The sequence below is a fragment of the Micropterus salmoides genome, unplaced genomic scaffold (genome assembly GCF_014851395.1).
Source record: "Micropterus salmoides isolate LMB-PRFRI ecotype aquatic unplaced genomic scaffold, ASM1485139v1 Ms_hic_scaffold_10, whole genome shotgun sequence".
NCBI lineage: Eukaryota > Metazoa > Chordata > Actinopteri > Centrarchiformes > Centrarchidae > Micropterus > Micropterus salmoides.
In genome coordinates this window covers 9,934,294-9,954,959 of record NW_024040041.1, presented here as the reverse complement: position 1 = coordinate 9,954,959, position 20,666 = coordinate 9,934,294, and the positions used below count along the sequence as shown (strand labels likewise).

The following is a 20,666-nucleotide window of genomic DNA, read 5'->3' as shown; positions in this document are numbered from 1 at the left end:
GTGTACTGGCCTTTGGTTTACACAAGCCATAGCCTTGAAACAAACAAGAGCAACAGAGGCGAGGTTTGTGAAATAGAAAGTTGCATACCCTAGTGGAGAAAAAGTTCATTTAAAAAAAAAATTGTGATAATGATACGATGTCCAAACTGTTTTTTTTTTTGTTTAGCTAAGGATTTTATGCAATATGCAAAATTACGGTGTTATACAGGCTATATTATATATAATATGAGAACAAACCAATTAAATGGCTTGAATTTGAAGCCAAACATAAAAAACACACATGCACTGACACAACACAAGCTTTGCCATCATGTTGAACGTTACTGTTGGCTATGAAGCACATTTAGTCACTCGTAGCAACTTTAATATGAAGTCAGTACATGCTCCTAAAATGTTTGTAATCAAGCTCAACTACATGAACACTGTCAGATGAACCCACCGTGTACTGGGAACAGCCAACGTTCCTGTGCAAATACGCTTATCTTGCCACTGTCCCTGATATTTTGAATCTTATCTCTAAACACAGCCAGTGGTGAATATGTAACACATTTACTCTGAAGTATGGAAACGTGTTTGGATGTCTGTGTGTTTGCATAATGTGTCTGTTCTGTCTCACACAGCTGCTGCCACAGTGCAACAAAGGGCCTCTGTTGGCCACTGTTATTGTTGGGTAATATTTAATTTTCCATTCAGTTTGACTGTGTGTGTGTGTGTGTGTGTGTGTGTGTGTTTAAAGGGAAGCATGAGTTGATGTGCAAAATGAAATATTGAGACACAGAGAGAGAATGTCATGACTGTCATTTTATCATGAGGAGATAACTGTAGTACCATGCCATGTCTTTTAAAAATTTTAATTAAAATCTATTTTAATGTCATATACAGTATGCACCATATTAGTTGTCTGCCGGTCCTCTGAGGTCTGTATCTGCCACAGCCTTATGTTGCCTCGAGACTGATCGCTATGACACTTTAAATAATTCATGAAAACACACAAAGTCCTCCGGAAATAAGGGGTTCTTAGCAACCTTAGAGGGAGTTATTCTACATGGAAAACATACACTGTGTTGGTATTTATCAGGTTGATTCATACATTTTGTTTTTATACTCGATACATTTAAATTTGACTCATTACTCATTTTAAGGCACTCAGAATTTTTCCTATTCAGTATGGTGTAGGCAGCTTTTAGACCACAATTTAGAGATATTTAAAATTAGCGTTAGTTAGTTAGTTAGATAGATAGATAGATAGATAGATAGATAGATAGGTATTTTATAGAGTGTTGCAGTACATAAAATAAAAAGTAAATTCACAGTTACTAAACACGAACACCTTACACATGTATGACTACTACTATGCTACTATACATTAAAAGAAATAAAAAAGGCTTAAAGATATGTCTCTCCGACTTGGCATCTGAATGTTTGAAGAAGCATTCAGATCCTTTATTTAAGTACTGTAAAAAGAAATAATTTATTAAAAGTCCTGCTGCAGTAAAATTATAAGATTATCAGAAAAGTTTACTTAAAGTATCAAACTAACAGTATTTGCTCTGGAAAAAAAAAAGGCCCCTGTGACATATATTACACATTACATTACATGACATAATGCATTCTTTGGGATGGTGATGCATGATTGTGTAAGCACCACGTGGAACTACTTATAATAATAATAATATACAATTAATCCGGTGGTTCCCAACCCAGAAGTCAGGCCCCCTCCAAAGAGTCACAAGATGAATCTGAGGGTCGTGAGATGATTAATGGGAGAGGAAAGAAGACAAAGTTTTCATACACAAATTGATATTGATTTTTTCTTTTTTAATTTTCTGCAATCTTTCCTTTTTTTGTGAAATATTGGATAATTTTACATTTTTGGTCTCTGAGCAGTTGTTTAAATGAAACCGACTCAACAAGGTGCCCCGACTGCTTTCTTGAATGGTGTCACAAGCTAAGAATGTTGAGAACAGCTGGTTTAATCTTTAACAATGTGTTGTACTTTATGCTTATCATGTGCATTTTATGTGCAATCTTAATCTGAAAAGTAATTATTTCTGATTATTATAACTCATGAATTAATGTAGTTGGTGTAGGTTGAACTATTTTGTATCTGACTGACTAATTACTGATTATTTTCATTATAGATTATTCTGCTGATTATTTTACTCATATTTCGATTGTAAAAGGTTATATGAGAAATGTTGTAACAATTGCTCTAAGCCAAAAGTGACACATTCACAATGCTTGCTTTGTCAGTCCAAACCTAAAATTGATTAAAATGCATTAAAATAATCAAAAGGAAAAGCAGCAAATCTTCACATTTGTGAAGCTGAAACCAATAAATGTTTTTACATTAACAATTACTTAAAAAAATTCCAAAATAGTTGCCAATTACTTTTCTGTCAGTTAACTAATGTACAACGTATACTTGTGTAAACTGTTGAGTATATACAAAACGTCTCTCTGAGATGTAGTGGAGTAGAAGTAGAAAGTCGCATTAAAAGAAAATTCTCGAGTAAAGTACAAATACCTCTTATTTGTCATTAAGTGCAGTACTTGCATAAATGTACTTAGTTACTGTCCACAACTGCTCATAACACACACACACACACACACACACACACACACAAATGATGAACTTTATGAATGATTTTTCACATAAATAAGTATTTCATTATAGAATAACACATTTTCACTTTATTGAATGCACTAAATTATGTAACAAGGATGAATCTGAAATGCAGACATTTGCTTCATTATCCTTGATTTTTTTCTATATTATTGCATAGTCATAAAAAAAACTTGAAACAAAAATGTATTCCTAAAATTTCAGTGGTGAAATACAGTTTTTCTCAATTGTTCACACAGTAACACTGTTACTGAAACAATGATCCCCAACCTGTAATTCATGTACCAACCCCTTGAACCTATTCTGCTAAAGCTTTACACTCAGACTGCAGTTCTAAACCACCTTGGTGAAAACACTACACATACTGTAGTTCACTATGCACATAGATGTAAATAATAATGATAAAATCTAGCCTACTTAAACATTATGCAAAGATTTTCTATATTTCAGTCTGGTTTCTGCAGAAATGCAGGACACTGGCCATCATTCTGTTTTGAATGTGTTTTGAACAGTTTTGAATACAGGGTATTATAGTAGCCTATACAGTACAAATATAGTGTTAAACAGGGAGTGAAGTAGTAATGAAAAAAAGAGTTCATGGATTTAGGAGACAGTGGTCATTGAATGCATTTTGTGTGAAAGCTATGAAAAACGAATTCACACATACACTTCTGTTTCGCTGACTGTTAACAGTTTTGGCCATGTGACTGCAGTTTTGACCAATGCGGGTTAGTAACTAGATAAAACTGTAAATGCTACACCACCAGAGCTGCCAGTTGAAAATGAAAGCAAAATCAGGAGAAAGTGTTGTTTTGTGGGGAGTGGTTGCCGTGTGCTACTGTGTTATCACCAGCCTGGGTAAGGGAAAGGGGAGGGGAGGAGAAGAGGAGAGGAGGGGTTACACAAACCCAGTCCCGCAGAACATCCTGCAAACACGTCTCAGAACAAAACTCTGTGCAGTTGCCCCTCACTGCGAGCCGTCGCGCGCATCGCCTACTGCCCCCGCCGGGATGGCTCGTTGTTTGACCTCCACAGAAGTCCCGACACTTTAGAAAAAGTCTTCCAGTTTATTGTTGTATAGCTCACTCTGCAGCTCGCTTCCCCCGCTGGACTTATGTGTTCATGTTTGGGCTCGCGGCGGTGGGACATCCGGAATGGGGAATCCGTAGGAGGAGACGACGCTCGCTGGTCTGCTGTTGGTAAATAGAGCGCGAACGCACCAAAGCGCGCCGCGCGCAACCCCCACACCGAGACTGCGCACGAGATGGACTTCAAGAAGACAAAATTTGGAAGGTAATATTTCCTTCTCTTAGGAAAGTCTGACTGCTGATATCTGGCACCATGTTTTTTCATGTGTGACAGACTCTGTGCATCCATGCGCACTGACGCTCTGGCACTGGGACAGTTGAGAGAGATGTTATAGATTAGTTTGTGTGTTTGTAAGAGAGAGAGAGAGCGAGAGAGAGAGGGGGGGGGGGGTGGGGGGGGTAATGAGCTTGGAGTACCTAAACATAATAAAAATAGCTCTAAGAATGAAGAATTTCATTTTCATTTTTAATATCAGAGTCACTTTCTTATTTCTTGCATTTATCTTCCCGTCCATCTTTCTGCTGTCCAGGTTCCTTGTTGGCTGTAGTTTTCTGTATCATGTATGGCTGCATTTCACTGCACATGGCATCACTTAGCCTAGGCCTATACACTTTAAAGAATAGCCTATATCACTTTGATTTCTGCTTGGGTGCATTCATTGGTTAGTCTGCGTGTCTTACAGTGTGTGTGTGTGTGTGTGTGTGTGTCTGTGTGTATGTGTGGGTAAACCAGAGATGGCGATAATCGTGAGAACCGAAGTTTGAGTCCCAGAGGAGATGAACTTGATCTTTTCTGTAAAAGGAATGGCCCTGGAGTTACAGAGTGTTCACAAACACACACACACACACACACACACACACACACACACAAATCTACCATGATCCAAAGGTTCTGTGATCCTCTTGTAGATGCAATCGATCCTATTATTGTATGGAATGTACAGTAATAGGCTTTCATTACTTAACATTGGCTTTGCAGGGTGAAAACACGCATGCATGTGAATGTCTCGAACCATATGACACACGTGCAGAAATGAAGAGAAGTCTGCAGAAAGACAGAAAGAGAGAAAAGAGAAATAGTGTGTTGATGAGGACAACAATGCTCTCTCTGATCAGACCCTGTGAATCCCTATCCCTTCCTTTCAGTTTGTTACACGCACGCACGCACGCACGCACACACACACACACACACACACACACACACACACACTCAAACACACACACACACACACACACACACACACACACACAGTTCTGTCATAACAGATTAGAGGACATCAGAGTGCCACATTCAGGTCCACTGATAGCCCTACAATAATGCAACAGAACAGTTGTCTTGTTGTTCCACGGTGGAACTGCAGAGGAAACAAAAGACAAAAGGAATGGCAGCGATACAATAATCTAATGTTACTAAATGTTTTCTTTCTGTGGATTACACCTTGACAAAAACAGAGCATGTGATGCTTGATGGTGAAAGCATTTACTTTATTTATTGCCTTTTGTAGTAGGAATCATGCAGACGCTCATATGTGAGCAGAACTTTAATAAAGGTGAGTATGAGTCTATTAAAAGCAGAAAAGAGACTGAGGCAATGGCTCCTACGCTGTAATGTTGAAGAAAAGACATACGGAAAGATTGTGTGTGTGTTGCGAGTTAGAGATGCCTCTACTCCCAACCAGACCTACAACAGGAAAACATACAGACACTTCTCTTATGAGAGTTCTGGTGGTGAGTGCACAAACAAAACTCGCGCCTCAAGCTGAAACATAAAGCAAGACAAATGTTACTTTTGTCCTCTTCCTGTCCACCAAACCACATTGCAGTTTTTTCGATAGATAAACTTGGTAACTGAGATAGTTTTCCTGCGTGTTTCTTAACAAGATGTAATGTACAGTTTAAGGAAATTAGCTCAGAATATGGTTCAGCACCATAAAGTAAAGTTTGTTCAATCTAGGGCTGCCCCTGACAAAAAGATTTTCCTAGTCCTACTATCGTTCACGATATAGTGGTATAATTTCAAATATGATATAAAGCATATATTGTGAGAATGGCAATATTCAGCTTGATTTAATGACCAGTGTTGGGTAGTAACTAGTTACTTGTAATTTAGCTACATAATCTGTTACAGTTACTAAGAAAAAATGTGTATTTAAATTACAGTTACTCATGAAAATGTACATGATTACACTGAAAATGTTCTATAAAAAGTTAGGCTATATGTTGAAGAATATTAATTTTGTTGCTTCGCATGTTTTTCGCGTGCACAATGTCTTCCTTTGCCACTTCCAGATACAGCCTTTGGTAAAGTTGGATGCTATTATGATGCTTTTGATTGGTTGTCATGTTAGAATTTGCAATGCCACCTATCTGTCAGTTAAATCGCCTCTTCTCAAAAGCTGTCTTTTGAAAATGGTTAATGGTTGAAAACATCCATTAGAAATTTAGAAAAGTAATCAAAAAGTAATTAAATGTTTTAAGTTACATTACTTTGATAAAGTAATTGAAATAAATAAATAAATAGTTACACTTCTATTACATTTTAAATAGGGTAACTTGTAATCGATAACCTATTACATTTCCAAATAAACCTTCCCGGCACTGTTAATGATGACACACTGCAACAACAAGCATGGCAGACAGCGAAAGTAACTTTGCTAAAAGCTCCACGGTGGTGGAGTTAGAAGTTCTGTGGAAGTGTTTTGGTTACAAGTGATCAGATGGACAACAAACCACAGAAATATGAAAGAAGTGCAAGAAGACTGTTACAGCAAAAGGGGATTTGCAATATTGTCAAGAATATCATTATAGCAGAAATACTCTGAAATAACATGAGCCATATTGCCCACTCCTAGTCCAGTCAACTTTATGATATTAATTTAATTATTTTAATATTTTTGGGGCATCAGAAAATGGTTTGAGTTCCAGAATGAATGTTCTAAGTAACATTGTTAACACTGTTCTACATTACAGAGAGATACAAAACCGGAATAATGAGCCTTTAATGTATAAGCGCACGCAGCTAGCTGCCTGCTAATTGCTAACAACTGTACATTGTGTTAATTTATTCTAGCACAGTATAACATCACACAAGCCTTGTTGTTCAAAACACGGGAATAACTTCCAACTTCTCAAGAACAAATGCAAGCAGACTTTACAACACAATGGATGATGCACAACACATAAAAATGAGCTCGCTACAGGCTCGCTCCTCTCTCGCTTGACGCCTCTCCTGTCCCCTGCCTAAACCTGCCGTGTTTTAGTTGGCGCTGCTCTAAATCATCACCGTTTTTTGCTGTGAGGCTGCTGAGGCTCTGTGTTACAATAAAAGGTCTGTGTTGCAACAATTCCCTGATGCTTTCATCCAGGCCCTAGTGACAAGGTGCAGGTCCTGAATACGTTTGAAGTTGTGGTCGTTTCTTCCTGCGACTAACTGAAAACTTGGTCGACTAAGACACTTCTCATCGATTTAGTCGACTATTAGGGGCAGCCCTGATAAAATCAGATATGTAGCACTTTCTTTGAATCTAGAAAGGATGCCTTTTTTCATTCCTTAATCTGACAAGGTTTATTTGGTTTTACTGCAGATATTGTAACTTGTTTATTAATTTCAATCGATTACTATATGAGTAAAGTTTTGAACTCGCCTGCCAGGTCACTGTGTAATGCAGGACTTTTCCCTGTTAAATTAGCAGGAGGCTTAGGTAATCCGGTGTTTTATAGGCTTTTAGGTGAGGTTTGTCACATGTCATACATCTCTTTGTCTGCTGCTTTTGACTCAGGTTGTGCTGATTGCTCTCTTCACTGTGCAGAATTATTAGACCGTTACAACAAACAGCTATTGGATATGTGTGTGTGTGCGTGTGTGTGTGTGTGTGTGTGTGAATGTGTGTTGGGAATGAGGCGCGTTGCCGGCGTGTCTGCGTGTGATGATGAGCCGTTGGCCTAAATGTGTAATCAAATAACACAGCTGACCAACATGGACGCACCTGTGGCCCTGAACGAGGAGTTACATTCAAATCAGTGGGCTTGCGTGTGTGTTTGTTTGTGTGTGTGTGTGTGTGTGTTTGTGAGCATCTTGATGTATAAAATGTGGTTTCGTAACATGCCCAGATGTGTTTTTTCCCTGTAAGCTGGGATTGAGGGATTTACAGCTGATTAAATAGCCTACACAACACACACACATACATACACACACACACACACACACACACTCACACAAAGTAACTTTCTCAGAAGTATATTACACAATGACAAATACTGCATATGTAGTTAACGATTAGTCTCAGTGGTATCCTGTTGTAGTACAGACTGGGATATCTCAGCAACAGGAATGCCAACACTAAAATTCAAACAACGTGATGTGGATTAGAGACCTGTAAATCCTCCAAGAATGACCATTACACACATGCATGCGTGCGCACACACACACACACACACACACACACAGGCCACTGACCTTCATGGGTTCAGCACACAGTAACTTATTAACCAATAAAGCTGTACCTTGTTTTGCCTCTAGATCTATATTCATTGCCTGAACACACCCCTCTGTCTTTCTCCCCTTTTCTTCCTGCCCCCCCCCTCACCTCACCTCTCTCTCAGGTTCATGAACTGCAGGGTCCCAGACAGCAAGAGATACCAGCCCACTGAATATGAACATGCTGCAAACTGTGCGACACACGGGGTAAACCAAACAAATACAAACACACGGACACACGTAGAGAAAACACACACTTTCAGAGCAAATACTATCTTTGTTTTATGGGTTTACTCGCTCTGTCCCAGTCTGTCCCAGTCTGTCCCTGTGCTTTCTGTGTTTAATGAGTTTGTCAGTTCAGAGAAGCCTCTGAAAAGATGGAGAGGATTGCGAGGAATGAGGCCGAATGGGGAAGATTTTTGGCTGTGCCATAGAGGCAGTGGGCTATAATCTGGGATTCAGCCTGTAGCTTCCTCTAATCTGCTGTAATCCCTGCGCTCTTCCGCCTCCGACAGAGCAAGACAGACAGTGAATGAGACAGACCGAGAGAGATGGAACAAAACTGAGAGAAAACATGGCAATAATGACTGTAAAGCCTCAAATGGGTGGCAGGAGTTTTCCCATAGTGAAATCTCTTCATGATACGTCCATTGATTCATTCATTCATTCTGCCAGCTAAGGTGCAATTTTGCAGGGCTGTGTGTCCCACAAACATCAAGTATTATCTTCACCTTTTGTTAGATACAGAATCAGTTAACCCTGTCATGCATGAATTATTAAAAACGTTATCTAGATTTTTTCAAGATGCTTTTTATTACTCAAAATTTGGCTAAAATACAAATCCATTTAGATTTTTTTTTCCAAAATTCAGTTTTATTTTTAAATTATTCAACTGTCCAAATATGTGGACACCATGCAACAAAGGAGTAAAAATTTTGATGTCAAGTTATGCTATTTATTTTAGCTCACTAGTTGAAAATTAACAATAAAACACATATTTTAGGAACAAATAGAGGAAAAACTGGTGGTATTTATAACTGTAGTTACATGTATGTGGACACCCAGTAGCATATTGTTATCCTTATCTAATTTCATGTTGAATCATCTCAGTTTTAACATATCAACATCCAACATGTAACAGATAACATAGTTCTAGTTAAAATGTCTTAATAGTATGTGAGAATAATACTTGTTCTTATCAAATTCCTATCAAAGTATTCTTATTCAAAGCAGTCAAAAGTTGCCATTTAATGTTTATTATAATATAATACAATTCATCATATCTTTGAATATTTAGAATAGAAAACTAGCAGGTTACATAAATCAAACCTGTTAATAATACTTTACTGCACATACTACAATTTTTTTTTTTACCTCGATTGACCTGCTTGAATAAAAGTTTTTCACAGATATACCTGAGGCATTTAGCACATGGCCATCACAACTGGCCATCTTGGATGGATGGAGGATTTTGGTACCTTTGGACAGACCCAGGCTAGCTGGTTCCAGTCTGCTAAATTAAGCTAACCCGCTGCTTGTGGTAGCTTCATACCTAGCAAACAAGACAAGACACAAGAGTGGTATCAAAATTCTCATTTAAATCTCGGCAAGAAGAAGAATAAGTGTATGTCCTCAAAATGTTGACCCATCCCTTTAACAGCGGTTGCAACTATTTCTCTTGGATTCAGAGAGAGAGAGTAATGTCAACAATGGCACAAACCCTTTTTAGGACAAATGCAGAGGAGTTTTCCCACAAGAAGCTGGTAAAGAAAATGCCTGGTAACATTCATAGTATTTGCAAATACTAGGTTTGTACTCTGAAGGATTTTGAATTGGATCAGCAGAAGTTAAGCTGAAGCACATTATCAACAATATTACATGTATGCTTGAACAGGACAGAGTTGATGCACTCTTAAGAAACCCGAAAATGTTAAAGAAAAGTCTCATATGTAAAATGCAGTTTGTGCATCATGAGGAAATTCTGTCAAACTGTTTTTTTTGTTTGTTTCTGATCTTATCTTCTAGTTGTGGATCCTCCCAAGTCTGGTGGGCGGGTCTGTGCTGTACTACCTGTCTGTGGACCGATGGCACTGTGTGGCTGCCTGGCTCTATGGGAGCGGTCTCACCGGCCTGTTCGTCACCTCGACGCTCTTCCACACAGCTGCCTGGAAAATCAGCCACCTCCGGTGTGTGTTTGTGTGTGCATGTGTGTCTGTCCAGCAGAAAACACTGGTAGAGATTTGGCAGATGTGCATGTGTGTGTTTATGTGCTGCTCCGGTAGACATTTACATCACATTCTGCATGACATAACAACATGACATACAGTTCGTTAATTATGACACAGCCAGGAGGCCAGAGATCAAACAACAGATGTGGTAATGAAAATATTTCACATCATCTTCAACTCACACTCGCAGAAAAGCATCCACTTATACATTCAAACACACTCTCACATAGTAGCAAACTCTGCTTTGAATTTCCACATTCAGTTTGGTCCACTTTCCTGTCACGTCCTTCATAAATCACATAACGGAAATCCTTTACCATTAATAAAAATCTATTTTAGAAAGCCATTCAAGTCTTCAAATGTGGCCTCACTAAACCATTCATTGGTCTATTAACAGTCAAACATTTAGAGGAGGAAATGCCTTTTTGCGAGTGTTGCCCCATATATACATGCTGTATTTCACTAGCAAGGACCACACAATCAGCAGGTATGATTAAATGATTTATTGATGATTGAAACAGACAGATGTATAAGGCTTGCAGTTGCTGAATAGACATTCGAAGCGTTGTGGGGAGGCTACAATAGGGAAATCCACGGTAGCACCCGAGCACAACGGACCCCCTTATAACCCTATGGAGAGGACAGAGAAATGGGGGGATGCAGAATGCGAGAGGGAAGAAGAGGAGCTGGGACGTGTGGGTATTTATGGAAATGCTGGCAATGACGTGGTTGATGTCTGGTTCCGCTCCTGAAACTAATTAGCTCCACTTGGTTTGAGGTTCATTCTTAATAGATTTGGATTGGTGTACCTATTTTATTTTGTTATGTACTTGATCAACTATAGGTATTTCATTTTCTATGGTTAAAATTGAATCTGGATAATTAAACCAAAAGATCTTGATGGTTTCTCCACAACCGTAATCTAAAACCAAGTAGTATTAACGCTTCTCATTGTACCATGTAGGGATTTGTTTATGGGTCTGAAAATAAACTCATATTGGATGTTCACTCTAAAAAGTCAAGTCCCCAGCTAACTTTGAACAACCCTGTACTAGGTTTGAGGTTATGGAATTGTTTCTATGACAACAGCTTCAGATAATTTATTTTAAAACTTTGCTTTGAAGAACTGAGAAATCAAGACCATCGATGTACAGAGAACAGGGCCTAAGACATTTAGTTTAATTCTTGTTGCTCAGAGCTACATGCGCCATATTTTGTCTGTGTAAACTTAAAATGTTGCGTACAAAACATTTAACAAAGGATGTGGTGAATATATTCCAACTTTTAAATAAAATTCTCCAGCCTTCCACCCACAATAGTCCAAAAAAGACACAACAGACATTCTTTCATATGTTGAAGGACAGTGTCAGGGGAAGTTTGAATTTGTGGTGTGTGTGTAAGTGTTTTCACAACAACCAAATTTGTGCTTAAAACAACCTCCTATACTATGTAAAGGTTCCTAAGGTACTTTGCTTGGTACTGTTTTTTTTGCTGGCTGAGTCCTGTATAGTTATTGGATTATCAATAGGTAATGTTTTTTCCCAAACTAGATAAAGGTTGTCATGATTTAGATATGAGCTCTCGTCTCTCCTTTTCTTTGTCTCTGTGCAGGAGGGTGGAGCAGCGTTTCCACATGTGTGACAGGATGGCAATCTACTTCTTCATAGCTGCCTCCTACTCTCCCTGGTGGGCCACGTGATTGCTGTCAACAAAGTAAAACATTAATAAAATCAAATACTGTCATGATGTATGTGTGATGTGCTTCCTCAGGTTGATGCTAAGGGAGCTGGGTCCTTGGGCGTGCCACATGCGCTGGCTCATCTGGGTTATGGCTTGTGTAGGATCCACGTATGTCTTCTTTTTCCACGAGAGGTAACATACAGTCTTTCTTTGTGTCTCTCTGTTGTGTGTCGTGGTTTGACATAACTAAACCTAAACCAACCCTCCCCCCCCCCCCCCCCCCCTCAAGTGTTTACAGTAAACATTGGGCTGCTGTTTGGAGTAGAAACAGTTACACAGAAAGTAATTTCCTGTCTTCTGTTTTCTACCTGCAGGTACAAGCTGGTAGAGTTGCTGGGCTACGTGGCCATGGGGGCTGTTCCTGCTTTGGTCATCCTGTCTATGGTAAGACCAAACCACAAAGCATTGTCTTTCTCTGCTTCTGAGAAACAAAAGGCTTTTTGCAACAGGTTTCCTGCTATTGTTAGGGAGTCAAACAGTCAGTATTTAAAGAGCCAAACCGGTGGTTGTGTTTGTTTTAGACTATTACCTACAAATCACATCTGGTCACTGTGACACAACTGCCAGCTATTTTTCATAAGTAGATGTTTTTAGGTTGACATCCTGTCCTCCATGATAAAATTTTACTTGCATAGACTTGAAACCTTCTTGAGATAACCACACGCTGTCTTTGTGTTTTTAGATATGCTAGCTGTGTGGCTCTATGGATGGCAATGGTGGTCGGTCCACCACTTTGGTCCACACTAAAATATCTCAACAGCTGTTGGATGGATTGCCATGCAATTTGGTTCACTTAATTTAAGGTCCCCAAAGGATGAATCCTACTGACTTTGGTGATCCCCTGCCTTTTACTCTAGCGCCACCTTGAGGATCACATTTGCGACTTTCAGTGAAATAGATGAATAGATTAACATGAAATTTGGTACACACATTTGTGCCCCCCTAAAGGCATCACCATCTGGTCAAAATGATCATTTGTCCAATGATTTGCTTTGAAACTAAATATTTGCAAAACTAATGACATTACCATCAGCCTCTGCTCTATGTTTAAATGTTAGCATGTTAATACACATGGTGAACATGATAAACATGATACCTGCTTAACATCAGCTTTTTTGTTAGCTTTTTCATTGTAAGCATGTTAGCATTTAGCTCAAAGCCTCACAGAGCTGCTAGCATGTAGAGTCTTGGTGTTGTTTGTTAATGGACAAGGTAAGTTTTTCTACCCTGCCTGTGGCTCTCAGCCCATTCACTGCTGCTGAACTTGTAAACCTTAAAAAATATCGGTCGAGGAATATATACACTTTCATTTTTTAAAATAAAGACAAGAGATAGTTTACTAAAAGAGATCGGTTCTGAGGCTTTTTGTAAACTTCACTTAAATAGATGTAAAGTGAGTAAAATATTTATTGGGGACTATTTCCTGCCGCAGTTTTATTCACATTAGCAGATTCAATCAGAAATGTTATGCTTTGGAAAATGCCACAATGTAAAACAAAGCGTATACACTTTCCGAAGTTCCTGGACTAAAACACACAAAGCCTTTGATAAAGTTCCTAAAGTCCAGACACTGACACATATTCACTATAGCCCTTTATGTTGGACTATGCTGTATTTATTAGGGGTCCAACTTTGCCTCTTCACTTATATGACTTTTTATAAATGTTCCAGGTGGAGCGTGCAGGTGTGTGTGAACTTGCAATGGGAGGTGTCTTCTATGCGGTGGGCGTGGTCTTCTTTAAGAGCGATGGCCTTGTCCCTTTCGCCCACGCCATCTGGCATCTTTTCGTTGCGGCAGGAGCATCCATTCATTATTACGCCATCTGGAGGTACCTGTACTTACCTGGGCCACTGCTGCAGACGTCGAGGTGACTAGGCGCTCTCACCTCACATGGACTACGTCACTGACTGAGAAAAGTGTATTTTAGCCATAAGACCACTGACTACAACTAACCTAACTCATGAGGCTACACCTGGAGAGATGGTGCTGAAATGATCTGACTGTGACAGATCAGAAGAAATTCTCCACAGCTGGGGGCCAAAACTCTCGGATCAATCCAATTCTTAGCGTTAAACTAAAAAACATTACAACATACTACAAGATTCATACCCAGAATAACAGTGTAACTATTACCTCATGGGAGAAGTTTGCACAAAAAGGGCAGCATACAGTATGATGCTCCAGGACGTTTAGATGACCAGTGCTGCAAGTGTAAAAATGACAAGTTGCACTTAAATGTGCGGTTCCATATACAGGACTATTTCTTGGCTATGAGCAGCTTTATGCTAAGCTATGCTAAGCAGACAGCAGAGGTCGCTTCATATTTATAGTATGGATAGATGTAACTCTCACAGAATGTTGAGCTATTCCTTAAATCACACATCTCTGTAACTAAACTGATGATAGTCTTTGACTATCTGAGGCTCGTAAACTCCACCTGTTCCATATTCCAACCATAAATGTGCCAAAACTTACCACACAGGTATTACTTCATATTGGTGCTAACCCCTACTTTGAAATGGTGGAACTCATTTTGGTTTAATTTTAATTTTGCCCAATTTGCACATAACAAAATATAAAAATTTAGAGTTGGCACTACAACCTGCAAACATTTCCCTAAAAAGTTTGTGATGGGAACTATTCTTTTTAGCTGTTTTAGTTTTAGGCCAACATATTGGATGTTTCTCTGAGAATACCCGAGTTTTAAATTCTAAGTGTGCAACATCTTTGCTTCCTCTGGTTTCATAAAACGGATATCAGCAAGCTGCAGACAGACATAAGGTCCCAATATAATAACTTGGTGACACACTGATGCTCAAACTCAAACCGTCAAATGTTTAAGATAACGGACCTCAGTTGAACTGGCCTGTTTGTGATTCTGTTGTGATTTACTGTTCATGAATCAATCTCAAAATCAAGTGTCATGATTTACTGTAATTTGAAAGATGAGAAGTCTAATCGACAAATGCTACTGTGACTTCACAAATAATGCAAGGCTATTTTAATTAGTTATCTTGTTTAGAGGACAAGGATTGCCAGTTCTTTTAAATAATGCACTGTTAACCTTGAGCACTTTTCTATCAGCAGCAGTGATGTAAAGTAGAATTTCCTAAAATGCTCCAATTATGACAGAAGACCAGGGCATGTTACACATGGAGATAATCTATGCAAATTAGAATTTTTACTTTTTTAGTTTTAATTTTTATACTTCAAGCACTGTATGTTTTCCCTAAAGTCTAGTATTTTAACTGTTTCTGTTTTTACTTTTAGAAAACAGAGTACTTACTCAGGAAGAGAGCATTTCTTTTATTCCCCATCTCTTTTTTTCTTAAATCAGATGATCTATTTTGTAAATTTTATTTTCACTGTATTAAAGAAGACACACTATATATTGCACAGGAAAAGTATTTTGTTGATGCCAAAAACACTTCATCACACCAAGTTTCAATCAAATAATGTCATTTATTTACAAAAATAATTTGCAAAAATCAAACAGGGTTCATTAGAGGTCTCTGTCTCAATGCAAAATGATGATGTGTGGTGTGCATGTGAGTGTGTGTGCGTCACTGTGAGTGTGTGAGGCTGGTGAGGGCACGCAGCCGCAGTGGCATGGCCACGTTTGTGTCTCTATGCCACTGGGGTGTGGTGACATGTGGAGGTGGGGTAAGGACGCTCTGAGCCACACCAGGCGCCTTCAGCAGTGACCACAACTCCTCGCTTCGTGTTACTATAGCAACAAGGTCCTCTTCATCTGTGCACCAGGCAACTGACCCGCCTCTGGTTACTGTTCTTAGCTTGGAGAAGAACAGAGACACCCTAAAATAGACAAGAACACACAGTTACATTACATTACATAAAATAAAAAATGCGTGTATGGCTGTCACTCACCTGGGTATGAGGTCATGTGATCGTGACGCCAACTTAGCCAGGGCGCTCATTAGAGTGGTGACGACCCTGGGGGCAGGGCAAAGTGCTCCAGGTGGTGGGGCAGATGAAGTGATCTCAAACAGCACCGCCTCCAACGCCTCAAAACAGGAAGTGGTGAGCCTCACGGAGCAGCGAGCGTCACATGACACAGACAGGTACTCTCCCAGCACCCACACCTGAAAGCCAAGCAAGTGAAATATTATTTTGGTGTCAGGTTTTGGCACATTTGATTGTTTAGTGTGATATTTCACCATATTTCAATACACAGGAAAAAATGCTGAGATTTGAGAACAGCTTGAGATATGAGATGCAGTGAACAGCATCTAAAATACACAGAAAGGAAAAGTAAATCCACACGATCCTCGTCTCTGCTGTCCCATCTCATGCACGCACACACACACACACGGCTTTATTACCACATGAGTGTAGATTTCTTCTTTGCTGTAGACGTTGGCTGTGGCTCCAGCGAACTCCAGCAGCTCGTGAGACTGGTCCACTACCAGAGAGGGGTGGAGCTTGCACAACCTCAGCAGGTGGCAGCTGAACACCCTGCAGAAACAGAGAGAGGGGGGTGGAGCGAGCGAGGAGATCAAGATGAATATACAGCAACACTTTAGCGCCACTGTTTGACTTTAGGTATACCTGTGAATCTCTGTGATGTATTTAGGGATATTGAGGAGGAGGCTGCTTCTCTCCAGCATCACCAGAGTCAAGTGGGCTAAAAGCTTCTCGTCAGCTACCTGGAAAATATCACATCGTTTTTATAAACGGAAACTAAATGGCATTTTAATGTAAAGTTGCAGCAATGAATATAATGTCTCCACCGTGATGACTGTGTTGAAAAAAATGTGCAACAGCACGGGGACGGTCTGTGCACACTGAACAACTCTTGGCCAATCAGCAACCTCAGCCAGCAGCTCATGGAGCATGCTCAGTCGGTCAATGGTGTCACCTGTGAAGGAAAAGCACAGGGATTTAATTAATTCAACAAATGTTTCAAGAATAAACATCAAAGTGTACATGCAATCCCTGATCAAATAGTCTAAACAACAGTCAACATCTCTTTGCTCAGATTTTTACCGTTAACTTGTGGAAACAATGCCTCATGGTAGAGAAAGAGGGAACTGAAATACACTATATTATGTTAAACTAATCTATATCCCATTCATGTAAGTTATTGTTAAGATTCACTGTGGCATAAATAAAACGGTCTTTAAAAACGAACAGTTTGACATTTTAGGAAATTATGCTTATTTGCTTTCTTGCCAATAGTTAGAGGATTTATACCTCTCTCCTGTTTGTACGGTTAATATGAAGCTGCAACCAGCAACAAGTTAGCTCAGTTTATCATAAAGAGAACAAAACAGCTTTGGCTTTGTCCGAAAGATAACAAAATCTACCTCCGTGCACCTCAAAAGCTCATTAATAAAGTGTAAAAAATGGCAGGTTGAACTTTTATGGGAGGGTTTTGGGCGGATAAGCGTATTTTCCAGAATGTCAAACCATGCCTTTAATTGTGGGTCTGTGATTACCTGTACCCGCTTCCCCTCGAAGCAGGAAGAGGAAAAGACCACGATAAGAAGGGTTTCGAAATGCATCAAGTGACAAGTGACCACCTGGCTCAGAGATGGGCATAGAAGTTGACCTGCGAGAGACACACACACACACACACACACACACACACACACACACACACACACGGTGGTAGAAACATAGGAACATCGTCAAATCAATCTGGTAGGCAGTTTGCACATTTCTGGGCACTTTTACTCCGATGTGTGCGAGCGAGCACCTCAGTTGCAGGACCAATGTAGCAGAAAGACAGGGCAGGTCCAGCAGAGTGTGGAGAAGCTCCACTGCAGTTCCAGCAGTCACCAGAGAGGGCAGCAGATCCACAAAATCATCCACTACCGCCGGGCTGTCCCATGCTAACAACTACAGAGACAGAAATAAATCTCTGGTATCCCTCCCTTGGTACAACATGTACTCCTCACCAGCTTACAGTAAGTATTTGTAGAATATATAACAGTCAAATATCTGGCGTTTACCTTCAGCAGGTTTGGGAAGGAGTGCATGTACTGCGGGACTCGGAGCTGCAGGCTCTCAAGGTTTTGTCGAAGGAAGCGTAGCAGCTCATGTGCCAGGAAGTGGTCGTTGAAAAGCTCGGCAGGGAATCGGCCAAACACCAGCTTCCACACACTCTCACAATCCACGGCAGCCATCTCACCTAAACAGGTCCAAGGACACATTTTGCCGTTTTAAACTTAAAATGCTTTCGGTATCAGTGAATCAAGGAACTGAACTGTCTGTGTGAAAAAACACCTTTTTATGCATAAATCAATATTTGTACTTATGTACATCTGTAATTTGTTGAAAGAGAGAGACATACGTGAAGCTGAGCACATGTACATGCCGATATGTTTACACACCGTGGTTGAGGTAGAACTGTGCTATGGGCAGCAGGACTCTGGCGAACGACAGGTCTGAGCTGAGCCGACCAAAGAGCGCCTTGATGCACGGGAACGTTCGGTAGACCAGTGAGGTGTCCTCTACGCACACACAGTCCAGGATGCACACCGCCTCCACCAGACACTAAGATAGGGAACAGGACCGACACAATAAAGGCGCCAGTATGAACTCTAGTTTACAGTGTTACAGTCTCATCTGTTATTGCAAATGTACTGGAAGACAGAAAATAAACCAAACGGATAATTATTTAAGATAGATTTTATCCTTATTATTAAATTAGCCAGTTTCAGTAAAATCTGCTTGAAATGATTATTATATATAGTGGATAGGACAAGGAGGACATGTAGGTTACTGCTGTTGTGGCTTGTTTGTACCAGAAGCTGAACCACTATGTGTGTCATTAATGTACTGTATGTTCTCACCGCTTTCTGCAGGTCTGTATCTGTCCTTTTATGTGCCTCTGAGACAAAGAGAAGAATACACATCACAACTGCTCACACAACACAAAACAAAAAAACATAACGTACAGATACCAAACAATAGACAACCTTATGTGTGTATAAATTGTTAATTCAGAATCTGCATTTACAAATACATGACCTCTCTCTCTTGCACACAGCACAGTTTAACACACACACACACACTCACTGCGATCGCTCTGCTCGATGAGGCGTAGGCAGTACTGGAAAGCCTTCTCTCTCAGACGCTCCTTTGGAGGCAGCAATCGACTGGAGGAGGAAGTCGCTGAAACCATAGAAACCACCGAGCCGTCCACCTCCGACCGGTCATCTGCAACACGGGAGGTCAGGAATGAGAGGTCACGAAGAAAGAAATCAAAGGAACGATCATTAATGTGCTCAAACTCTGTATGATGCGTCCTCAGACTGCTTTTTACCGAACAGAGAACAGGAGTTACAATGATATTATAATTATATTAGGGAGATCATGACCAATTCATTGACTTACAGAAAACTAAAACTATAAACTGCTGTTTCAATCAAGAGGAACTAATTTCAATGTGATTTTGTGACAGGTTTTGTATAAACAGAAACTGTGTTGTTGTACAGGAAAACTCAACTGGGCATCTTTAAACTAGAGATGGGGGGATGACACTGAAGCTTGTTTCACTACTGTGAAGTGCATCCTTTCAATATATTTTCTCAGAGGTTGTGTTGAATGAAAAATATCACGTAACTGTTCGAAGACCGATGCTACAAAAGACACTGGTGCTTCAGAAAGAGCTTTATTCAGTTTGACCATTTTGAAAGTTGTGCAGCTAAACTCTGAAATACATAATCATAATTATGAGAACATTTCCACCTGACACTAAGTAATAATGCAATAAAATAATTTTTAATGAATATCACATCACATTGCGACTCATATGAAATATGTGTAGTTTATGACACTATGGCCTAAACTACACCAATATTGTACATTATTAATATTTAATGTCAGCAAAAACCATCTACATTCAATGCAGCTCTGAACAAAAGTATGAAGGATTTAATAATAAAACACAGACTGTTTTAGCGCTTTGTCCAGTCTTGAAGGGCTGCTATAAGTTTTACCAGCAGAGCAAGTTTTAACACCAGATGTCACTGTGCCGCTTTGTTTTCAGCCCCCCTACCTATTTTTGGCACAAATACAAAAAAAACCCCAAAGCTTCATACAGCATCATCCGCCCATCGCTACTTTCAACTAAAAGCTTTTGAAGGTTAGATGAGGGATTATAAGAAAAGCTTTAGAGACAGTTGGGTTAATGTTTAACACAATTGCATCCCCTTAGAAAGATGAAAGAATAAAAATAGCTGGAATTATAATATGGAAAAGAAAAAGGTCAACCAGAGAAGGCAACATAGAGCAAGAACAAGACCACAATGAGCCAATTCTCAAATGTGTAAAAAGATATTTAAATTGGACACACACACATACACACAGCTCTATAGCAGGCATGTGTTTAGGATACTGAATGAATATGAATTCATGTTTACAGATTCATGAGAGGATTAGAAGGTACACACACTGATGAAGTTAAGTAGTTAAGAAGTCACACGTCAGGATTTGTGGTGAGATAGTTTGTTAGATAAAAGCGCAGTTGTGAGTCATC

At 39.7% G+C, this 20,666-nt stretch overlaps 2 protein-coding genes across 2 annotated transcripts; one reads left to right on the top strand and one right to left on the bottom strand.

Annotated features, from left to right (window-relative positions):
* The first annotated feature begins 3,539 nt into the window (after positions 1 to 3,539).
* Positions 3,540 to 15,549, top strand: LOC119885049 (monocyte to macrophage differentiation factor 2-like). Its single transcript, XM_038695304.1, has 7 exons — positions 3,540 to 3,919; positions 8,317 to 8,398; positions 10,217 to 10,377; positions 12,031 to 12,105; positions 12,190 to 12,291; positions 12,474 to 12,543; positions 13,831 to 15,549. The coding sequence occupies exons 1-7, from the start codon at positions 3,891 to 3,893 to the stop codon at positions 14,029 to 14,031; spliced, it is 720 nt and encodes a 239-aa protein (XP_038551232.1). The 5' UTR covers positions 3,540 to 3,890; the 3' UTR covers positions 14,032 to 15,549.
* Positions 15,550 to 15,602: 53 nt separating this feature from the next.
* Positions 15,603 to 19,345, bottom strand: ap5z1 (adaptor related protein complex 5 subunit zeta 1; the record flags this gene model as incomplete). The annotated part of the gene is given in 11 exon segments (XM_038695296.1): positions 15,603 to 15,976; positions 16,049 to 16,263; positions 16,504 to 16,636; positions 16,730 to 16,827; positions 16,912 to 17,039; positions 17,620 to 17,732; positions 17,880 to 18,022; positions 18,136 to 18,314; positions 18,517 to 18,679; positions 18,979 to 19,016; positions 19,205 to 19,345. Coding segments are annotated over 11 exon segments (1,604 nt in total), but the record flags the coding sequence as incomplete, so codon positions are not given.
* Positions 19,346 to 20,666: the final 1,321 nt, after the last annotated feature.